Genomic DNA, 26,376 nt, shown 5'->3' on the forward strand with positions numbered 1-26,376 from the left:
GTTGTGATTATTGTGAGGTTTTGTGTGAAATTTTAATTTTCGGCTATCACATTTCGTTAATTTCTTACTTTGTAGACGGGGTCCATGGACTAGAACACAATAACTTTTTTTTAGGCTACCGACCTCTTGGTCATCCCTCAAATAAAGAGAATAATAATAATAATCCTGAGGTCTGTGTGCAAAAATGAAAATGAGTTGTCTTTGCAATTGTTTGGTGTTACTCCTAGAGGTGTAAACGATGTTACTCAGGTTACGTTTGGTTGGTCACATTCCCAAATGGGAATCACTTGGAATCACTCGGAATCATTCTCGCCCGTTTGGTTGGTCAAAAAAGTGCGTTAGGTTGGTCACATTCCACATGATTCCAGAATGGGAATCGCTGAGAATGATTCTTTTTGGAGAATGATCATTCCACCTCACATGCTGGAATGAGCATTCTCATTCCGGAATCAAAAATGATAATGGCTGCCACGAGCCAAACAATGTACATGTAGCAACAGGCTCAAGTGACTCAAATCATGCACTCAGAAGTACCTTGACTCTCTCAAGGAAACTAGAGTCGGGTAAAAGAAAATACAGCCGCCGTTCCACAACGACATCATGGAATTGTTATGTCAAGTGATTCCTAATTGATTCTGGCGCGTTAGTTTGGTCAGGTGATTCTTGCTGATTCCCATTCCAGAATGGTTGTCATTTACATTCTGAAAATGCCCAACCAAACGCAACCATAGTTTGCTCACTTTGTTGGTATCATTTCTGTTTTCATTTCTATTTAGACAAATTTTGTGTTTTTCTAAACTTGATAAATTACCACCTTGTCACGAGTGTTGCTTTCTTGATCTTTACCCTATTTCAGTGTTAGGCTTTCCAAATAATAATTGAGCCATTCCCTGTATTATCCTTGATGAGAAGGGAGCGAAATATCCCTTGGCGGATTATGCTCGGTGAAAGGCTGAGTTATGCTTCCCATTATGCCCAAATTATGCCAGTGATTATGCTACATTATACTGGAATTATGCCAATGATGGTGCTATGCTATGCTGCGGTCCAATCTACTAGTATGGTGAACTCAGTACAAACAGCCCTTGGCGGATTACGCTCGGTAATTTGCTGAATTATGCTTTACATTATGCCAGTGATTTTGCTACGTTAACAATTATGCTGGTATTATGCCAAGGATGGTGGAACACTGTACCCTTGTACTCTTGTTGCACTTTGCAACGTTACCCGAATGAAAGCGATGGCATGGCTGTAAGGCTCTGGCTGATTGTCTGACAGCAGCCTAGCTATAACCGCCGCCACACGACTGGAACCTCAAGATGCGGACATTACAGACTGGAACCTCAAGATGTGGACATTACAGACTGGAACCTCAAGATGCGGACATTACAGACTGGAACCTCAAGATGCGGACATTACAGCCAGAACACAATGCTGTCTGCTCTACGGTCCTCACGTGCTCTCCACGATAACGCTCTTCTCATTCTCATGATTTCGATAGAAAGTGGGAAGAGGAGCAGCACGGTTTGAGAACGGTTTGACAACGCATGTGGGTTAAATACCCGTACATCGTAATGCCTCCCACAATCCACCGACACCAATATCTAGGCAAGCGTGGTCATCAGTTGTTGGCGACCGACGCGAAACCCGCTCCTTGGACAGTGGCTGGAGGGACGGTTGGACGGACATATTATGTGCAGGGAACAACATGAAATCTTTGGAGTGCAATTTGTTTGGATGAATGCAAGAATCTCTCATCATTGCACCAGCGAGTGTCAGTGCAAGTGTGATAACTGTTCAATGATAATGGATCCTTGCTGTTGCGCACCCTGCTGTACTGGAACTGGTCCTAGTCACACACATCGTGTCATTCAGTGATACATAGAGACGATCTGTTGGCTACTCTCTTTGAAATCTTTCATACATCATTGGTAGGGCTTGGTGTGATGTAAAAGAAAGCCACTTCCTTTCCTACATTGTCGGAATCGGTCTATGCACCAGCGTGACATGTACTTCAGTCCTGGCCAAAGAAATCCCACCCGCAAGTCAAACGTAGCTCAGCGTTTCCACTCCAATGACATCATGCACGTTCCCAAAACTGATTTCGAGGCCCGCAGCGGCCGCATGAGCCTTGGTGCTGCTTTCGGCACGAGGGTTGGCCAATTGGATTTCTTTGGCCACGACTGTTCAGTCATCATGTATACTATAATATGGAATGACGGCAAGTAGTTATTTCTGTGCCAAACTGTACTGTGTAGTGTGTAAAATGCATGGTGCAGTGCAACACCTAAGTACACATGTACTGTAGTGTGTAGTGTGTAAAATGCATGGTGCAGTGCAACACCTAAGTACACATGTACTGTACTGTGTAGTGTGTAAAATGCATGGTGCAGTGCAGGGAGCCCTACACATACCGGGAGGTGACACGGGCACAGAAACTGTGCATGACGTTTGACTCATTCAAAAAAAAAAAGTAGCTGAGAGTTCTCATCACACATCAGTACAGATATTGATGAAAAGAGTTAATCGATGCTGAATATCGTTTGTGAGAGTCATCTTATCATATGCTGGCTTGCTGTGACACTTCAATATGGCCTTGAGTGGTCATTGACGCAAGTAGGATGGCGGCCAATGTTTCCCAGGCTCAGCTTTTGGGTAAAAGGTAAGAGTGTTTTGTGATGTCAAAATTTAGTGAAAATGACGATCGAATGAACATGTTTCCTGAAGTCTGACCAAGTTTGAACACTCTGAACGAGTATTTCCGGCGAAGATAAAGGCTGTCGCCACACACTAGCACAGCGATCTAACTAAACTCTGCTGAACGTCGTGGTGAAATCAGAGCCTAAAAACATTTTCAAGTTCGTACTTTTGTATAGCTGTAACAAGTGGATAGACTCTTTGGATTCGCTGTATCGTGCAAATATAAGTTAACCTAATTACTATAAGTCGGAAACAGGAACAATTCGTGTAGTTATTGCCTGTTTTCAGATTTTTTGTGAATGCAACATTTGCTCATATTGAAAATACATCATGTTAGCAAGCATATATTTCCACTCGGCAAAGACGTGGATTTATGAACTGTGGATTAATAGCATCTACATAACTTCTCGTTTTATCCCTAAAAAAATGGAAACGTTAGGAGGCAATTTTGATTGCCAAATTCATCTTCAAATGTCACTATTTTTGGGACGAGTAAAGCACCGCGGTTTTCAGTACAACTATACGAAACGAATGTATAGCTGCAGTGTGCCGAGCACCATACCTGGGTACTCAAACACCAAAGTTCTGTCTGTTCTCTTTCTGTTTATATGTCAATATAGGACCTCACGTGGTGATGCTGATCCGCCTTTGAAGCGAATTTTAAGAGAACATGAAGATACGAATAGCACAACAGGTACGATGGTCATGCTCCAGCATTGCTGTCCTGCATGCACGATGAAGTGGGTGTAGTTCATATGTATGGGTGAATGGGTGAATTTTCTTCTTGCTTCTTGTTTCAGGAATTCAATCGAAAGAAGCTATTGTTGGTGACAACTCACGCAATCATTGCATCGAGGCTGAGCTGCACCCAGCATGTAACCCAATCACTTGGAAAAATGGTGACCCACCATGCTGTAGGGAACTTGTGCTGTACAGCATATTGCAGACCAGCTTCCCCACAAACTCGTTTAGAGCGCGGGACGCAGCATTGCTGGCCTTTGAACGTGCAGTGAACGGTGCAAATCGAATTTTGAATTGCAAGGATCAACTTTCTCCTTCACAGGTAACCTCTTACCTGAAGCGAGCTCCGACAAAGTCAACGAACTCCGGAAAGTATCGTGGGCGCGTCAGGTGGGCCAGGTTTAGTGACTTGGTTTCGAAAATCATTCAGGGGCATGGAGGGACTCTGCACCATGCGTTGAAGAATTGCATGACCGAAGCGGACAGGAGTGCGCTTCTTCGCGATATCGATTTAGCTTTAGCTTCGTGGGAATTTGCACCCAATCAGACTGCGGATCATAAGCCTTTTGGATTATCTGAAATCTCGGAGTTCTTTTATTCGCATGCCTCAACCTTTTCGCTCTGGCGGTTGGATAACGAGGGAAATGAAGGGTTGCATTTATTTTACTTTGGTGGAAGTCCCGCACATGCTGTACGTAGCATTAGAATCCTGCCTAACCTTTCCTTTTCAACATTCATGTATGGGATACAAGTGCCTTTGCAGCTTGATGTATCTGATAATGTAGTGTCATCAGCTGACCACTTTTCCAAACTTCTGCATATGTTGGCAACTGCCAGTGAATGCTCTGGGTGTTCTTACAATAAGTATGAGAAGGTAGTGGAGACGCGTCCTGAAGGTGGTATCTTCCGGGGTTCAGATGGTACGGTGGTAGCGAATCTTGAAGAAGCCTGGGTGCCACAACGCTGCATTCGAACTGTTGTCTGTCCCCACCTGATAGCTGCTGGGTCCAGGTGTGCAGCTTGTAAATTGTTTGACGGAACGCTGAGGAAAGCACTCTCTCGGCTTTCGGACTCACCCGTTTCTCCGCACACTGCCTTTATACATTTGTCACGTGATGACTTAATTCTACGCCTGCGTTCTGAGGCTAAACGGTTTGAGGAACTCAGCCGAAACTTTCATCGGCTGCAGAAAATGAGGGACGAAATGATTTCGTCTGTGGATGATGGTTTTTCAGAGGTTTTTAAAAACCTTCAAGACGGTATGGACATCATACACGACAGAGTGCAAAACCCAATATGCATGTGGGAAGGCTGCAAAAGGCATTTTTCGGAAATAAAAGATCTTGTGCATCATTTGAAATTTGACCACGTTCGAAATAGTGCATTGCAATTGCACCCATCCTACACTTGTAAATGGAAAGATTGCAAATCCGGTCCTTTTCGGTCACGAAAGTTGTGTGAAACACACTTGCTTTTGCACACAGGTAAACCTGAAGATGCTTTCTTTAGCCTTTTGTTGGCTGACCAGGCACGTGCCCTCGTGACACCTAGTCATCAAATGCGCTGGCACCCATCAGTGCTTCGTTGGTGTATGCAGCAACATGCGCTGTCTGCTCAGTCGTACGAAAGTATGCGGGAGTCTGGGTTTTTGAAACTTCCGTCTGGCAGGACTATATTGAGGTACCGGAACTTCAACCAGCCTCAAAGCGGTTGGCATGAACATTCACTCAGAAATATGAGAGAGAGCTATGATGAGTTTCTTCGCCAGGGAAAAGGCAGACATGACCGAGCCTTTATGGGTGGACTTTACTTTGACGAAGTTAAGGTGAAAGAAGGCCTTGTATGGGACGAACGTTCTGATACCCTTGTAGGCTTCGTGGACAGTGGGTGTTATCCTGATAGTGAAGAGGGTGAAGTGGAAGACCTGTTAGCTACCCATGTTCTGCAGTTCTCCTTCAAGAGCCTCTTTTCTAAATTTTTCTTTCCATGCTGCTACTTCTTCACTAAGTCTATGAAGGGGTATCAACTGGAAGATGTAATTGATGCTGGTGTTTCAAGCCTTCACCGGTTTGGGTTTGATGTGCTTGTCCTTTGTTGTGACGGTGGTGGTAGCAATCGTGGTTTTTTGCGTAGCTTTCAGGATAGCTCCGGTGCATACTACAACAAGAAATCATTGCACCCTATATTCGTCATATCAGACCCTACACACATTGTAAAGAAGTTCCGAAACAACCTTTCGAAAAGTGGTCAAGGAGCGTCTTTCACGAGGCACCTGCAGGTTGAAGGGTATAGCATAGTGTGGAAGCAGATTAGGGAGGTGAACGAGAGGGATAGTCAGCGCCAAGTGGGTTTGACAAGAATCACAAAGGAACATGTAAACCTTTCTAGCTACAGCAAAATGCGTGCTGGGCTGGCATTTGATGTCTTCCAGCAGTGTGTCATTGATGAAATGCAGACCAGTGATCCTGCTGGAACGGTAGGAGTACGGAAGTACTTGGAAAACGTTAAAATGTTTGTGGATATCTTTTCTTCAAGCACCAAGTTGGTAGACCCATCAGACCCCCGCCTGGTCAAACTTGCATCCGTAAGCCAATGGCTGAATGATTGGAAAAGCAATGCAGGATCTTCTGGTGGCTCCAAATCTTTTGTTTCCCCTCAGTTACATGAGGATGTGACTTTTGCAGCCCAAGGCTTGCAGAGCCTTGTAGCATTCATTGCCACAGAGTTCCATAGCTTGGAACCACCTCTCTATGTGATACCGAAAACCATTAATCAAGACTTCCTTGAAGGGTATTTTGGACTCCAGAGGAGCATTGGCGGTTGCAATAGCAACATGACATGCAAAGCGTATGGGTACAATGGCCTGTGTCTCAATCAGACTCATGTCATGGGTAGAAACCTGGGTACGGGTGCAGCTCAAATGCCTCTCAAGCCTCATCATGCAAGGACGGTGGCAACTTCTAAGGATTCACACCAGAAACAGTAAGTGACTTGCGTGTGTACTTCAATATACACGGATATTAATTTTTTCACCAATTGAGGGAATGGAAAAGGGAAATTGATATTAATTTTAATATTTCATTTAGACTCGGATTGAGAGCCAATCGTCAGCTATCACCTCTAGCACGTCAAGTTGGAAGGCTGTTGGATTGCGCACCCAAGACGTGCTAGAGCTGTTAGCCAGTTAGTTGTAGAACGTCGGTACCGTCGGTCAGTGTCGTGCAATGTTATCGCATTAGCTGATTGTCAAGTAAGTGGTGGTGTTAGTGGACATTATAGCCTAACTTGTAGTTCCTTGATCCTTTTTCTTTACTAAAAATATTTCATTTGTAAAGGGAAAATGACCTGTAAGTTACTAGTTAGGACGAACAGACGAACAGTCCACCATTTATTTCATTTGCTTGGCATTTAGATGTTTGGAGCTTAAAGAAAGGGTAGAGCAGGATTTTGGACTTTAACTTTTAACAAAAGGCTGTGAAAGGCAAAAGTAGAAATTTTGAGTGTCCATTAGATGAATACAGTATGTTTGTTTTTGGAAAACTTAAAAGTGTACCAAAAACGAATCGAAAATGACAATATCGACGCTGGAAAAGGAAGGCCTCCTTAGGCCTTAGCAAATAATTTACAATGCAAGCATGATGGAGGCGGTGCAGATAACAGGAAAAACTTGTAATCTATTCGAATCACTATTCATAAGGTTGAGGAAATATGAATGTTCAGTGGGAAAAATACTATAATTATGATACGATGTGATATGATGAAGCCCCCAGGGCAAAAAATTGGGGAGATATTTACGATGATTGCAGCATAACACCGTGGTGGTGAAGACAGAGATTGAGACATAAAATAAATACTACTTATCTGGTTCATTACTTTGGCTCGCAGTTCTCCTTTTCCAAGGAGGTTAGGTGGGAGGAAAGTCTGCTGATCAGGTCAGCTTTCGTCCCTCCCACGGGCAAACCATTACTGCGCAATGCGTCTTTAAGTTGCTTCACAGTACCAGTTGTGAGGATGCTGGCAGAGTCAGGATTGGCTGTCTTGCTGGCAGCATTGCTCCCTGGCTTGACACTGGCACGTAGGGCCTGGGAGGATTTCCTTGGGGCCAAGTTGAATCTCCTCAGCATCTGCTTCTGTTTGCTTTTGACAAACATATCGATGATCGCCACCAACATTGATTTGTCATCAGTGTTGGTGAGCCTGTGGAACTGCTTGCAGATGCCTTGATCTGCAAGAAGGTTTGCTTTCAGGAGAGGCAGTGCAGTGCTGCGCTCTTTAGCCAGAAGAGCATGGAAACTCGACTCTGTTAACTCGTGCATTTGCTGGAACATTGCTAATGCATCTGACTTCAGCTTGAAGACGTGCTTCCCTTGGTTTTGCTTCTCTTCTGTGTGGTTGCATGCCTGCAGGAGTGGATCGTCTTCTATGTCATCAAACGATTCGAATACATCTGCTGCCAACACCGCTGACAAGCTTCTGGATGTTTCATCATTGACCGTCACAACTTCAGCAACCGCCACATCGTGTGTTACGCTTTCTTCAACCACCTCTTCTACCTCTGCAACATCCTCTTCTACAGACTCGGCTGGCTGCCCATTTCCGTGAAGAACTGAATCATCCTCACTCGTAAGTAGTTCTATCTTAGACACCCGGCAGCCCTGCGCCAGACGCACATCCACTCCAAATTGACTGAGTACCCGCAAGTTTTCTTGTTGTCCTTGCTTGTGCCATATCCTTTTCCGCACAGCTACAATGCACCATCCAGCATGGTATGCTATGGCTGCAGCCTCCGGTGCATCATGTCGTTGTGGCCGTTCTTTTGTGGTGATTTGCAGGGTTCCGGATTTCTGCAACTCATGCCATATTGTTCGGACTAGCTCGTGGAATAGGGAAGATGACAATCGATCGGTAACTGCAGCATTCAAAGCAGAGAAGAATGGATAATTAGCCAAGTGCCGCATACTCTTGAAATTATAAATTACATTATAATATATTGTCAACTCTGCACAACTGCTGCATGTTCTGCTGGTGCCGTACCTTTGTTGTTGCCGATGTGTCTGTTAATTAAAATTCCGCATACTCTTGAAATTATAAATTAAATATATATTGTCAACTCTGCACAACTGTTGCATGTTCCGCTGGTGCCGTAGCTTTGTTGTTGGCGATGTGTCTGTTAATTAATTCTACATGTTAGTGTGCAGTCAACCAATCTAGCTCTAGTATTAAATGAAGTTGATGCAGTTTCAATTTTATGCATTTGTGTTTGCTGTACGGCAATATCTAACTTATGCTTCCTGCTGCAATCTATTTCACGACACGTTTCAGTTGTAATTTGCTTATTTCCTTTCCACTCACGTGCTTGAAATATGTCGGCAACTACAATGTTTCGATCCAAGACACCGGTACGCGGTATGCTATAATAATACTTGTTTTTTCATTGTCTAGCGAATTTATTTCCTCTCTCTAGAAAATGAGGGCTACTGATGAGCTCCAGCCGAGAGCACCATCAATGATAATATTATTATAATGTACATGATTGTAGGATGTATAATGATGACTAATTACTTTCATTATACGAGTAGCAAGATATTGTTCGTGTGTAATTCTTACCTTTTTTATCATCTGGAAAATTCGCATCCTCTCTGCTGCAAATAACCAATTTGCAAAATCTAGTAAACGATGGCTGCTTGTACATGGCTCTCAAGTGCTGACGTATTTCTGTTTGGGACCTTCCAAAGCAGTTGTTCAAGTCACTGGAGAACTCAATCAGGAATGACTGAGTTCCCCAGTACGTATGATCCCCGCCCTGCATGCATTTCTCAAGCAATGTGCAAATTGCACGCGCGGTGGTCGACTCCTGTGGCTGGTGGGCGGCTAGAACTTCGTCCTCAGCAAGACCTGCATCCAAAATTCCGCAACATTGAATGGCGCTGCGTCGATATCATCCATTATCAACACAAACTCATTCAACAAATGAAAAACTATCATCACCAACCTCGAATCCACTTCACAAAGCGCTCTTTGTCCAAACAAAAGTCTTCCTTGCACACAAGAATGTCTTCGGCCACAACAAGGGGGCTAGGAAGATTCGACATTTCATCTCCCAGGACAGATCAAAGATGTATCAAAGATAATAGCACTTAGTACAATAATTCAATCCAATCGATCGATTCAAACTTTCAAATGAATACTGCACTAAAAATTCATGAAACCATCCTTGTTTTAGCCTTGTTTGCGGTTTCAAAAAAGTTCGATGGTTTTTTGAAAAACCACAGGGTTCACCCGTGAGGCAACCATCAAACAGGAGTTATGGTTCCGTGTCACCTCCCGGTATGTGTAGGGCTCCCTGGTGCAGTGCAACACCTAAGTACACATGTACTGTACTGTGTAGTGTGTAAAATGCATGGTGCAGTGCAACACCTAAGTACACATGTACTGTACTGTGTAGTGTGTAAAATGCATGGTGCAGTGCAACACCTAAGTACACATGTACTGTACTGTGTAGTGTGTAAAATGCATGGTGCAGTGCAACACCTAAGTACACATGTACTGTACTGTGTAGTGTGTAAAATGCATGGTGCAGTGCAACACCTAAGTACACATGTACTGTACTGTGTAGTGTGTAAAATGCATGGTGCAGTGCAACACCTAAGTACACATGTACTGTACTGTGTAGTGTGTAAAATGCATGGTGCAGTGCAACACCTAAGTACACATGTACTGTAGTGTGTAGTGTGTAAAATGCATGGTGCAGTGCAACACCTAAGTACACATGTACTGTACTGTGTAGTGTGTAAAATGCATGGTGCAGTGCAACACCTAAGTACACATGTACTGTACTGTGTAGTGTGTAAAATGCATGGTGCAGTGCAACACCTAAGTACACATGTACTGTACTGTGTAGTGTGTAAAATGCATGGTGCAGTGCAACACCTAAGTACACATGTACTGTACTGTGTAGTGTGTAAAATGCATGGTGCAGTGCAACACCTAAGTACACATGTACTGTAGTGTGTAGTGTGTAAAATGCATGGTGCAGTGCAACACCTAAGTACACATGTACTGTAGTGTGTAGTGTGTAAAATGCATGGTGCAGTGAAACACCTAAGTACACATGTACTGTACTGTGTAGTGTGTAAAATGCATGGTGCAGTGCAACACCTAAGTACACATGTACTGTAGTGTGTAGTGTGTAAAATGCATGGTGCAGTGCAACACCTAAGTACACATGTACTGTAGTGTGTAGTGTGTAAAATGCATGGTGCAGTGCAACACCTAAGTACACATGTACTGTACTGTGTAGTGTGTAAAATGCATGGTGCAGTGCAACACCTAAGTACACATTAGAACAACACCTAAGTACACATTAGCCGGTGTGCAACCCGGGGCATGGAAACTTGCCCATGTTGTCCCAGTTCACAAACGGTCCTCCAGATCTTTGGCATCTAACTACCGACCAATATCACTGCTAACGATCATGTCGAAAGTCATGGAGGGCATTGTAAACACGCAACTGGTTAACTACCTAGAGAAGCATGAGGTGTTGCCAAACAGCCAGTTTGGATTCCGACGTGGTAGAGGAACCGCAGATATCTTAACGGCTCTCCAACATGAATGGGTCCACACCATAAGTACTGGCGGTTGTGTCCAGGTCCTCGCCGTGGATATTGCCGGTGCGTTTGACGGGGTATCGCACACAGGAGTGCTGTACAAAGCAAAGCAGGCCGGCGTCGACGGACGCCTGCTTGTTTGGCTACAGGACTACCTCACCAACCGAAACATCCGCGTTGTGGTTGGAGGCCAGACGTCAGATGCTCAACCCATCCAGGCTGGTGTCCCCCAAGGCAGCATCCTAGGACCCAGCCTCTTCCTTCTATACACCTGTGACATTGAACAATGTTTAACTCCAGGAACGCAGCTGAGCAGCTTTGCAGACGACACCACACTCTACAGCTTAGTACAGCCAACTGACGATCTCCAACAGTCCACCGCCTCCCTCATACTTGTTCAAGCTGCACTACATTCCAGGGCCTCCCCAGGTAAAGGCCATGCTGCCACCAACCAAGCCCCCTGCCGTAGCTAGCATGTGCACACGGCAAACACGTCAGACGCACCATGCCTTTCAGCTGAAGTGGACACCACCTCGCACAGCCCCTGACTACCTCCTGCGATCCTTCCCCTTCTTCGCCATCACACCCTGGAACAACCTGCCTGCGGACCTCCTGCTTCACGAGCCTCATTCAAGACGCCTCCAAACCTTCAAGGTCAACGTATGTAAGGATCTAATCCGAAAGAGATGGCTGTGGTCCACACAGTACCTGTGACGATGATATTGAGATTTGAGACCCATTTAGTATTTACCTCTCTACTACTACTTGCTTGTTATGATTACTGTCCTCTTTCTTCATTTTCCCTTCTGGTTTAGTCATTACACGTATTAATTTATATTATTTGGTGCAATACTAGAGCCCCTTTCTCGCACCAAATTATTATTTTTGCTACCTGACCATGCACCCCCCCCTTTTTTTCGATGCCAGGTTGCAACGCTAACGCCGAGACCCCTGGTCGGTCGAGTTGCTCCCTGTACATCGGCACGTCGTCCCTACATCCCCTGTGTCTTGTCTTGTGTTTGTCTCCACATGTCTCTTTGTAGGGCTGTGTTCCCAATAAAAAAAAAAAAAAAAACAAAAAAAAACAAAAAAAAACATGTACTGTAGTGTGTAGTGTGTAAAATGCATGGTGCAGTGCAACACCTAAGTACACATGTACTGTACTGTGTAGTGTGTAAAATGCATGGTGCAGTGCAACACCTAAGTACACATGTACTGTACTGTGTAGTGTGTAAAATGCATGATGCAGTGCAACACCTAAGTACACATGTACTGTACTGTGTAGTGTGTAAAATGCATGGTGCAGTGCAACACCTAAGTACACATGTACTGTAGTGTGTAGTGTGTAAAATGCATGGTGCAGTGCAACACCTAAGTACACATGTACTGTACTGTGTAGTGTGTAAAATGCATGGTGCAGTGCAACACCTAAGTACACATGTACTGTACTGTGTAGTGTGTAAAATGCATGATGCAGTGCAACACCTAAGTACACATGTACTGTACTGTGTAGTGTGTAAAATGCATGGTGCAGTGCAACACCTAAGTACACATGTACTGTACTGTGTAGTGTGTAAAATGCATGGTGCAGTGCAACACCTAAGTACACATGTACTGTACTGTGTAGTGTGTAAAATGCATGATGCAGTGCAACACCTAAGTACACATGTACTGTACTGTGTAGTGTGTAAAATGCATGGTGCAGTGCAACACCTAAGTACACATGTACTGTACTGTGTAGTGTGTAAAATGCATGGTGCAGTGCAACACCTAAGTACACATGTACTGTACTGTGTAGTGTGTAAAATGCATGATGCAGTGCAACACCTAAGTACACATGTACTGTACTGTGTAGTGTGTAAAATGCATGGTGCAGTGCAACACCTAAGTACACATGTACTGTACTGTGTAGTGTGTAAAATGCATGGTGCAGTGCAACACCTAAGTACACATGTACTGTAGTGTGTAGTGTGTAAAATGCATGGTGCAGTGCAACACCTAAGTACACATGTACTGTACTGTGTAGTGTGTAAAATGCATGGTGCAGTGCAACACCTAAGTACACATGTACTGTACTGTGTAGTGTGTAAAATGCATGGTGCAGTGCAACACCTAAGTACACAATCATGTACTGTACTGTGTAGTGTGTAAAATGCATGATGCAGTGCAACACCTAAGTACACATGTACTGTACTGTGTAGTGTGTAAAATGCATGGTGCAGTGCAACACCTAAGTACACATGTACTGTACTGTGTAGTGTGTAAAATGCATGGTGCAGTGCAACACCTAAGTACACATGTACTGTACTGTGTAGTGTGTAAAATGCATGGTGCAGTGCAACACCTAAGTACACATGTACTGTACTGTGTAGTGTGTAAAATGCATGATGCAGTGCAACACCTAAGTACACATGTTCCACTTCTACAGTCCTGTATGGTCACGTGAATCCGTTCGCGCGAAATTTGCATCTGCAGTGCTGTTCAAACCTGGCGCGAGATACGCACAGAAGTTGACGTCATTATTTATGACGCAATGATAGGAAGATAATATTAAAAATACTACACAGGTGTGGACAATATGTCTCCGGAATGGCGAGAGTCACACTAAAACACAAATGGTTTTAGATCATGCTTTCAACCACTGCCAGCTCCCTGAGCTCGTTAGCTGGACGATGGTATGCCGACCGAGACCCACGGACACACATGACAGCGGACCGGAGCAGCGCGAAAGACAGCCTGCAGCGCACATATGCAACATGGTGTGCATAGGGCATGCTGGAATCAGCCCTGGCAAGCAAGCCACAGAGGCGCTTAAGGAACCTTTCACATTCAGGGGCGGCAACACCAGAAGTTGACAACACCAGCGGGCTGAATGTGCCACGATCCACATTGACGATTCGCTCTCCGTACTGCAGCTTCTTCTGGCGCTCGTGCTGAAGCAGTAGGGCATCCAGTGGTTGGGCCGAGTAGGACGCCGCATCAGGATGGAAGACGCGTACATCAAAGAAAGCATCCTGTGCTCGGGTCCAGAAGCCACGGGCACGGACATCAGCGCGGGCATCCTCGGCGGTGTTTGTTGATGCAGCCATAAACACCTCTCCAGAGAGCGGGGCTAGCTGAGGCTCGATTGCCACTGCGTGGCAGACCTCCGTGAGTAGCTCCCCTACCATGTCACGGACTTCGTTATGGCGGATTGTAGGGAAGCCACCCCGGGGGCAACACATGGCATGAGCAGTGGAGAACAGAACTCCGCAGGCACACTTCGTGGGGACATCGAGGAGAGGCCAGTCATACCGCAATGCAAGGCCGTCCCTGAACTCCTGCTTCGAGAGGTGGAACCCATGTTCCTTGAGAGGAAGAGCAGTGAGCCAGGAAGAGGGGCCTTTGCGGGACAGCTCATCCATACGACGGGCCAAGGGGCGGTCTGCAGCTTCTCGGAGAGCAGCGAAAGAGGCAGCACTAGCTTTCTTGGAGGACTTGGCAGCAGATGCTCTCTCACGGCGGGCTAGCTGATCCACAAAGTCGCAGGAATGATGCTGCCACTCTCGATCGTGCTGGTGGATGATCTCGTCAACCTGGCTGCTCGTGATGACTTGGGAAGCCTGCAGTTGGGAGGTAGCAATTTCTTTGAAGTATGGCAAACCGATTCCACCGAGCCGGCAAGGTAGCCGTAGAAGAGAGAGGTCATCCGCCGTGAATGTGCGTTTCCCTGTCAGAGCCGGAAGGAAGTGCTCCGTGACCGTGTCATCCAGTCGCTGCAGCTGTTCAGCTGAGAACTCCAGTGTACGAAGGAGATATGTCCATCGACCACGCAATCCGTGTGTGAGGGCGGCATACGCCGCATGAGGTTCGGTAGTGGCAATCTCGGACAGTCGCATAAGCTCCTGCTGCCAGTCTTGTACTTTCCCAGCTGTATAGCCAGCGATGAAATCCGGTGTCCCTATAGCGGCACCCAGGTAGCGTGCTCCATCCGTGACCACTTCAATGCCAGTTCCTGCAAAGACACTGTGGGCCAGGTTGAGCAGGTCAGGCTTGACGAGGAGGAGAGTCTTCGAGGCGTTGACATGGTAACCGTAAGGTTTCCCGGTCTCGTCCACATCATCCCACCAGCGTCGAAGGGCCCGTAGCTTGCCTGCACCACTTGAATCATCGGCATACCACAATTGACGGATGTTGGCGTGGGTAGTGCGGAGGTGCCGTACGAATGGTAATGTAGCGAGGGCATAGAAAACCATCGACAGAGGGTCACCTTGTGTGGTACCCTCTGCGGAGGAAAGCTCACCACCGCCAGAAACGAAGAGGCGGGCATCATCTTGGTAGCAGTTCAGCAGTGTGGTAGCCAGGGAAGGACACAAGTGGCGAACATTGTGAAGAGCTGCTTGGCGGTTCAGGCAATTGAAGGCATTCTTCGCGTCAACTAGTAGGACTCCTTCAGTTGTGGCGTCCTCATACAAGCGCTTCATGGCGTGGACCGCTGCTTCTATCCCAGCTGGCAATCCAGAACACTTCTGGAGAAAACCACAGGCCTCCATTACATCGTCTGACGTTACTCGGAGAATGGATTTGGCTAGAATGCGACGGAGGACCTCAGACACCCCAATGGGCCTGACACCTGGGTTCTTGTCCAGGGCAATTAGACGACAGGCGGTGAAGGGGGTAAGAGAGTCTGGCGGCAAGGTTTGTGTTGCTAGCAAGCGGCCGAAGGACGCCATCGCCGAGCAAAGGTTGTTGGAGGCCCCTTTGTACGCCGAGCACATACGTCGCCATGCTGACGAGTCGAGACCAGAGGGACCTGCCGAGCCTTTCGCCTGCATGGCCACGGTTTTCACGAGGTCGGCAGTCAGGGAATCAAATCGGATTGGGTGGCACTGAGGCGCTGCTCCCGCTATCAGGATGTGCTCTGCTGCTGGAGTGCCGCAAGGATGCTTACTCTCCAGGGCTGCCCGCACGGTTGTGGTGGAGTCCTTGATGGTGATCGAGTAAGTACACATGTACTGTACTGTGTAGTGTGTAAAATGCATGGTGCAGTGCAACACCTAAGTACACATGTACTGTACTGTGTAGTGTGTAAAATGCATGGTGCAGTGCAACACCTAAGTACACATGTACTGTACTGTGTAGTGTGTAAAATGCATGATGCAGTGCAACACCTAAGTACACATGTACTGTACTGTGTAGTGTGTAAAATGCATGGTGCAGTGCAACACCTAAGTACACATGTACTGTACTGTGTAGTGTGTAAAATGCATGGTGCAGTGCAACACCTAAGTACACATGTACTGTACTGTGTAGTGTGTAAAATGCATGGTGCAGTGCAACACCTAAGTACACATGTACTGTACTGTGTAGTGTGTAAAATGCATGGTGCAGTGCAACACCTAAGTACACATGTACTGTACTGTGTAGTGTGTAAAATGCATGGTGCAGTGCAACACCTAAGTACACATGTACTGTACTGTGTAGTGTGTAAAATGCATGGTGCAGTGCAACACCTAAGTACACATGTACTGTACTGTGTAGTGTGTAAAATGCATGGTGCAGTGCAACACCTAAGTACACATGTAATACAATCATCGTTAGTACGGCCTTAAGGATAAGTCCTTGTTACCTGAGATTAGTTACCAGGACAACAGGCACTTCGTACATAACTACTCTCTCACACATGCAGTCATCTTTAAACAACTTATGCTCTATTTCTGATTCCTGTTATCATGAAGTGCATAGTCAGCCATCTCTCTGTCCCCACGTCGTTTCTCCGCTGACCAATTTTGTCATTATCAAAATGTCAGCCTTCAGCATATCTCTGCTGTATTTGAGAGCGATGGAAAAGGGGATTTAAATAAGAATTAGCTGAACAATAGTCACCATCAGTGTACACACAGGTGAAAACAGCTCAGTAACATGCTTCACCGCACTCATACATTGCATCCAGCACAACACATTGAGCAGCAGACAGCACACAGGCACACTGTGAAGGTCGGGTCTCCGTATGGATAACAAAAACAAGACTTACGAATAATGATGATGAAAATAGAGAAAGTACAGTGCACAGTACACTAACAAGCTGTGTACCGTAATGACGTAATGACGTAATGACGTAATGATCCGGCAAGGCAATTGCAGCAGTGGTACATGGTGTAAACCTTGGTAAAGTGTAAACGCATCATGTTGTGCAATGATAAGGAAAACAAGTGCAAGATCAGTGCAGACACACACACACACACACACACACTCTGTGCTGTAATTAAAAAAGAAGGCATGCAAAGTAAAGTGCAGTTCCGACAAAGTGTGTTCCTTACTGATACAGAAAACAAAGTCAGAAAACAGCAGAGCATGAAAATACATTGCCGACTCCAACCATGTAGAATACTAGAAGCGAAAAGCAAAAAAAGCAATGAAAACAGTTGGCAGTGAAAAAGCAACGAAAAAAGCTGGCAATGAAAAAGCAACGAAAACAGCTGGCAGTGAAAAAGCAACGAAAACAGCAATGAAAACAGTGATGAGCTGCACAAAGACCACACTGTGATCTCACATCATGGATAAAAGTAATGAAGTGCGTGATCAGTCCACACAATCACCCATACACGTATTCTGTGCTGTAGTGATAAGAAATGATACAAGCGAAACAGCAGTGTACACAAACACATGTTGTGTAGCTGTCACAGAAAACAAATGAAAACATCACTGCACACACACACACCCACAATCATATTGCAGGTCAGTAGTGATGTAGGCTGGCAAGGGAATAACAATGACAAAAAGCTCACTGGGGTCTGGAATGATGGGTAAAAAAGAGTGAAACTGTGGGTCACACAAACAAATTTTGTGCTTTAATGATGAGAAAAATAACAATCGAAACTGCAGTGCTGTAGTTCATAAACATAGTAATTGTGTTATGTAAAAATAAAAGTAAAAAAACAAGTGACATCGCAATGCACACACGCACACACACACATTTCCATGAGGTAATGATGAAGACTAGCATGTGAAGCTGCAGTGAAATGCACAAAGCATGTTGTGATCAGAAATGATGGATAAAAACAAGTCGAACTGTTCAACATGCAAACAACCATGACAGTGTATTCTGTTACGTTGTAGTACTAAAAGCAAGCCAAACGGAAACTTCAGGCCAAACACACACATGGACATCATTGATGACGAAGAAGAGCAAGTGAAATGGCATTACACACAAGCACATTGTGCTACAAAAATAGCTAGGCCAATTTTGCAGGCGGCAAGAAGTGCAAATGCACAAAAAACACACACACACATATACACACACACACACATACATTCAACATACACATTCGCTCACAAACACATACATTCATAAAAAAAACTTAAAAAAGACGAGTGAAAGTGTCAGTGAACACAAAAGCAAAATCCATAGTTCTCTGTCTGAGGTAAACAAGAGAAAGATTGGTGTAAACACATGCAGGACATTATGCAAGTGAAAGAGTAAACAACAAATTGCCACAATGGCCAATTTCTAGCCAGCATGACTACTGGTTGATGATAGGAAACATCAGACACTGTTCCGACTCTGTCCTCAGTGACCATGACAACGATGACCTGGTTAGAGAGTGTAGTCACCTGTAACCTGTATGTGACAAACAAACAAATACATGATGTACACATCATTTATACACACACACGTACACAAATACATGATGTACACACCATTTATACACACACACGTACACAAATACATGATGTACACATCATTTATACACACACACGTACACAAATACATGATGTACACACCATTTATACACACACACGTACACAAATACATGATGTACACATCATTTATACACACACACGTACACAAATACATGATGTACACATCATTTATACACACACACGTACACAAATACATGATGTACACATCATTTATACACACACACGTACACAAATACATGATGTACACATCATTTATACACACACACGTACACAAATACATGATGTACACATCATTTATACACACACACGTACACAAATACATGATGTACACATCATTTATACACACACACGTACACAAATACATGATGTACACATCATTTATACACACACACGTACACAAATACATGATGTACACATCATTTATACACACACACGTACACAAATACATGATGTACACATCATTTATACACACACACGTACACAAATACATGATGTACACATCATTTATACACACACACGTACACAAATACATGATGTACACATCATTTATACACACACACGTACACAAATACATGATGTACACATCATTTATACACACACACGTACACAAATACATGATGTACACATCATTTATACACACACACGTACACAAATACATGATGTACACATCATTTATACACACACACGTACACAAATACATGATGTACACATCATTTATACACACACACACACACAAATACATGATGTACACATCATTTATACACACACACGTACACAAATACATGATGTACACATCATTTATACACACACACGTACACAAATACATGATGTACACATCATTTATACACACACACGTACACAAATACATGATGTACACATCATTTATACACACACACGTACACAAATACATGATGTACACATCATTTATACACACACACGTACACAAATACATGATGTACACATCATTTATACACACACACGTACACAAATACATGATGTACACATCATTTATACACACACACGTACACAAATACATGATGTACACATCATTTATACACACACACGTACACAAATACATGATGTACACACCATTTATACACACGTGTACACAAATACATGATGTACACACCATTTATACACACACACGTACACAAATACATGATGTACACACCATTTATACACACACACGTACACAAATACATGATGTACACATCATTTATACACACACACGTACACAAATACATGATGTACACACCATTTATACACACACACGTACACAAATACATGATGTACACATCATTTATACACACACACGTACACAAATACATGATGTACACATCATTTATACACACACACGTACACAAATACATGATGTACACATCATTTATACACACACACACACAAATACATGATGTACACATCATTTATACACACACACGTACACAAATACATGATGTACACATCATTTATACACACACACGTACACAAATACATGATGTACACATCATTTATACACACACACGTACACAAATACATGATGTACACATCATTTATACACACACACGTACACAAATACATGATGTACACATCATTTATACACACACACGTACACAAATACATGATGTACACACCATTTATACACACACACACACAAATACATGATGTACACACCATTTATACACACACACGTACACAAATACATGATGTACACACCATTTATACACACACACGTACACAAATACATGATGTACACACCATTTATACACACACACGTACACAAATACATGATGTACACATCATTTATACACACACACGTACACAAATACATGATGTACACACCATTTATACACACACACGTACACAAATACATGATGTACACATCATTTATACACACACACGTACACAAATACATGATGTACACATCATTTATACACACACACGTACACAAATACATGTACACATCATTTATACACACACACGTACACAAATACATGTACACATCATTTATACACACACACGTACACAAATACATGTACACATCATTTATACACACGTCTACACAAGTACATGATGTACACATCATTTGTACACACACACGTACACAAATACATGTACACATCATTTATACACACACACGTACACAAATACATGTACACATCATTTATACACACACACGTACACAAATACATGTACACATCATTTATACACACGTCTACACAAATACATGATGTACACATCATTTATACACACACACACACACAAATACATGTACACATCATTTATACACACGTGTACACAAATACATGTACACATCATTTATTGCTGCTTTCTCCCTACAGCATGGTCTGGATTGCATGAAGGGTGGGCTCATCAAGCGCGGGCACAACGATGTCCGCGACTTCGATGCCCGGCTGGCAGACGTTGCATGGGGAGGTGTGGCTGTCGAGCCGGTGATGGTACCTGTGCAAGATGGCAACCACCGCCCCACACTGCAGGCGGATTGGCTGGTCCGGGGAGTTTGGGAAGGAGACAGGGTGGCGTACTTTGACAACCGCGTCGTGGATGCCGACGCACCCAGCTACGTCCGCTCGAACCTCTCTTGGAACGCCGTGTCCAACAGTGCTGCCTCTTCCAAGAAGAGAAAGTACAAGGCGGCCGCAGAGGAGCTGCGAGCATCCTTCACCCCGCTGGTCTGCTCAACTGATGGTGCACTGCACACAGAGTACCGTGCGTATCAACGGCGACTTGCTATGCGCCTTGCCTCCAGGTGGGACAAGTCCTACAGCGACGTCATGCCCTGGGTGCGGATCCACCATCAGTTTGCTGTTTTCCGGGCTGTCGACCTTCGTCTCCGGGGTTCACGTCGTCGTCTCGGTGGGCTGGCAATTTGCGATGGTGTTGGCCTTGGCGTTGGCCGTTAACATTCATGTGTATGGCACTTATTGTTGTTGTTGTTGATGTTGTGTGTGTGTGTGTGTGTGTGTGTGTGTGTGTGTGTGTTTGTTTTCTTTCCTTTTCTTTTCAGCTGTCATTTGCCCTGATCATGCCTCATGCGTGTTTCACAGCATAGTACGTTTCCGCTCATTTTCTTCTTCAACACACGCTAGCTGTATTACTTTGTTCTTGCCCGTACAAGAGGCTTTTCCATGTCATTTATACACACGTGTACACAAATACATGTACACACACACACACACACGCACACACACACACATACACACACACACACACACACACACACACGTGCGCACACACACCATGTACCATGTACCATGTATACGCCCGTCACAAGAGAAGCAAGAAAATGTGCAAATGCACTGGATGTGCACCCACAAATATTTTCTTAGGCCATGGTAAAAATTATCTTTCATTCTCAAGTACTGTAAAATGGCTAATATTCACGACGGATTAATGTTCGCGAGAAGAGAGTAACGCGAATATTAACCATCGTGAAATCTAACTTCAACAGTGGGTGGATGTAAGTGGCCACAGTGTTTCGCGAATTTTTACCATCGCAAACTCGCTGGTTCTAAGAAATCACGAAAATTTATTAGGCCATTTACAGTACCCGCGCACCGAATTTTGGTGGCGTACGGACGATTTTTTTATTTCTATGCATGCATATGCGCGCATGAAAACGGTCAATGCGAAAGGCATGAATCAGGGAGTAGTAAAACACCGGTATTTTTCTACTCCCTGGCCTGAATTATTATGAACATGTGACGTCATGGCCATGTACATATGTGTGACCCTATCTTTGGAAAAATATTTGTGGGGAATAAAATAAAAAATCGCTCACTCGCACCGATTTTCACAGGCTCATGACCTGAGAATCAACTTTATTTTTTACCATGGCCTTATAGCAACGATAGCGAACAAGATCTGAATGAGACAGATCAAGACTTGCACCAGATAACTGTCTAATCCACAAAACTGGCGAAGCCATATGAATCGACCACCAATGCACACCTGGTCTACACCACACAGAGTACATCGGCATAAAACGGCAAAGACAGTTACCTATGCACACCCTACACTTGCTGGGGTAACCAGTATAGACAGCACGCTGCTTTGATAGAAGCAGACACGAGATGCACTGGTACCTTGAAGTGAAATTGGAGTTATTTTACCAACCAGCCTCGGCTACTGAGTACTGGGAACCCAGAGCCAACAGACATACCAACAACCTCAGCCATGAAAGATATTATAGTAAGGACAAACTGGATTGTTGAGCCAAAACTAGTCCAACTTCCAAATGCTTACCCACACACACACCCACCCACCCACACACACACACACACACACACACACACACACACACACACACACACACACACACACACACACACACACACACACACACACACACACCCCCCACACACACACATACGCACACTACTTATTATTCATTCTCAGCAGCCAGAAATGACCACGCTGCTCCCAAATGTGCGGTGTACTTCAGTACAGGGGTGGTGATGGTGGCAGTGACACCATCACCAACATCAACACCAATGACAAAGACAATAACAACAAAAGACACATGCACACATACACACGCATGCACGCACCCCCCCCCCCCCCCCACACACACACATACACGCACAACCCCCCCCCCCCACACACACCACCACACACACACACCCACACCCACACCCACCCACACCCACACCCCCACCCCCACCCCCACCCCCACCCCCACCCCCACCCCCACCCCCACCCCCACCCCCACCCCCACCCCCACACCCACACCCACACCCACACCCACACCCACACCCACACCCACACCCACACCCACACCCACACCCACACCCACACCCACACACACACACACACACACACACACACACACACACACACACACACACACACACACACACACACACACACACACACACACACACACACACACACACTTGTACTTGTACTTGTACTTGTACTTGTTGCTCACTGCCAAAACTGGTCACGTGGGTCTCCCCGGGAGAGGGGAGAGAGACTCAAAAGGAATCTTGGAAAGATGACTCAATTGGCTATTGAACCGCCCAACGGCCGACACCCCCTGAAATCCCCAAAACTCTGGGTGGACTTGAAAATGATCCCACTTATGGGCTCACCACACCTCAGTAAGTGGGTGAGGACAAGGTGCAGAAAAAGGATTGACGGCATCAGGGTATCCGTCCTGGGATCCAACTGCAGGTAACCCTGCCCCCAGTGAAGCACACACACACACACACACACACACACACACACACACACACACACACACACACACACACACACACACACACACACACACACACACACACACACACACACACACACACACACACACACACACACACACACACACACACACACACACACACACACACACACACACACACACACACACACACACACACACACACACACACACACACACACACACACACACACACACACACACACACACACACACACACACACACACACACACACACACACACACACACACACACACACACACACACACACACACACACACACACACACACACACACACACACACACACACACACACACACACACACACACACACACACACACACACACACACACACACACACACACACACACACACACACACACACACACACACACACACACACACACACACACACACACACACACACACACACACACACACACACACACACACACACACACACACACACACACACACACACACACACACACACACACACACACACACACACACACACACACACACACACACACACACACACACACACACACACACACACACACACACACACACACACACACACACACACACACACACACACACACACACACACACACACACACACACACACACACACACACACACACACACACACACACACACACACACACACACACACACACACACACACACACACACACACACACACACACACACACACACACACACACACACACACACACACACACACACACACACACACACACACACACACACACACACACACACACACACACACACACACACACACACACACACACACACACACACACACACACACACACACACACACACACACACACACACACACACACACACACACACACACACACACACACACACACACACACACACACACACACACACACACACACACACACACACACACACACACACACACACACACACACACACACACACACACACACACACACACACACACACACACACACACACACACACACACACACACACACACACACACACACACACACACACACACACACACACACACACACACACACACACACACACACACACACACACACACCTTGGACCTTGGACCTTGGACGCGCTGCCATATTCTGGCTATGCGGACCCCATGGGGGGTTGAGCAGGTTCGGAACAGTAGGGGCGATGACGGGATAGGTCCTGTGGTCTACTGAAACGCCGACCGCAATTGCAAACGATGCAGAAGGAGCTACGGTCTGTGTTGGTTGCTCTGGCCGAGCCACGGCTGCACTTGTGACGTTTCATGCCTTGGCGCGATAGCACACAGCGGTTGCAGCGGGCGCAGTGGTTGCAGCGGGCGCAGTGGAAGCTGCAGCGTTCGCAGGACATATTGTTTGTAACCGGTGACTCAAGTGTGTCAGAAGATGCCTCTGCTGGTGATGTTGCTGGCGAGCACTTGTGTCGGGCAAATCCACCCTTGCTCCGGAACCATCTGTCGCACTGATCGCAGTGACAGCTTCCTGGCTGTTGGCTTACGGGTAGGGCACACACACACACACACACACACACACACACACACACACACACACACACACACACACACACACACACACACACACACACACACACACACACACACACACACACACACACACACACACACACACACACACACACACACACACACACACACACACACACACACACACACACACACACACACACACACACACACACACACACACACACACACACACACACACACACACACACACACACACACACACACACACACACACACACACACACACACACACACACACACACACACACACACACACACACACACACACACACACACACACACACACACACACACACACACACACACACACACACACACACACACACACACACACACACACACACACACACACACACACACACACACACACACACACACACACACACACACACACACACACACACACACACACACACACACACACACACACACACACACACACACACACACACACACACACACACACACACACACACACACACACACACACACACACACACACACACACACACACACACACACACACACACACACACACACACACACACACACACACACACACACACACACACACACACACACACACACACACACACACACACACACACACACACACACACACACACACACACACACACACACACACACACACACACACACACACACACACACACACACACACACACACACACACACACACACACACACACACACACACACACACACACACACACACACACACACACACACACACACACACACACACACACACACACACACACACACACACACACACACACACACAC

The 26,376-nt window shown here is 45.4% G+C and overlaps 3 protein-coding genes across 3 annotated transcripts in view; 1 reads left to right on the forward strand and 2 right to left on the reverse strand.

Annotated features, from left to right (window-relative positions):
• The first annotated feature begins 2,485 nt into the window (after positions 1-2,485).
• On the forward strand, positions 2,486-4,590 carry LOC135829094 (uncharacterized). Its single transcript, XM_065341500.1, has 4 exons — positions 2,486-2,662; positions 3,321-3,394; positions 3,501-4,553; positions 4,586-4,590. Exons 1-4 carry the CDS (start codon positions 2,622-2,624, stop codon positions 4,588-4,590), a joined length of 1,173 nt encoding a protein of 390 aa, XP_065197572.1. The 5' UTR covers positions 2,486-2,621.
• A 9,079-nt stretch (positions 4,591-13,669) lies between these two features.
• Positions 13,670-16,069, reverse strand: LOC135829095 (uncharacterized). The gene has a single exon (XM_065341501.1). It carries the CDS (start codon positions 16,067-16,069, stop codon positions 13,670-13,672), a length of 2,400 nt encoding a protein of 799 aa, XP_065197573.1.
• A 969-nt stretch (positions 16,070-17,038) lies between these two features.
• LOC135829517 (uncharacterized) overlaps positions 17,039-26,376 on the reverse strand; it is a 66,418-nt gene continuing 57,080 nt past the window's right edge. Inside the window, exon 12 of the mRNA XM_065341918.1 lies at positions 17,039-18,648. The gene's annotated coding sequence lies outside the window, so the exon portion shown is untranslated. The remainder of the gene's footprint in view (positions 18,649-26,376) is intronic.

The sequence above is a fragment of the Sycon ciliatum genome, chromosome 13 (genome assembly GCF_964019385.1).
Source record: "Sycon ciliatum chromosome 13, ocSycCili1.1, whole genome shotgun sequence".
Classification (NCBI taxonomy): domain Eukaryota; kingdom Metazoa; phylum Porifera; class Calcarea; order Leucosolenida; family Sycettidae; genus Sycon; species Sycon ciliatum.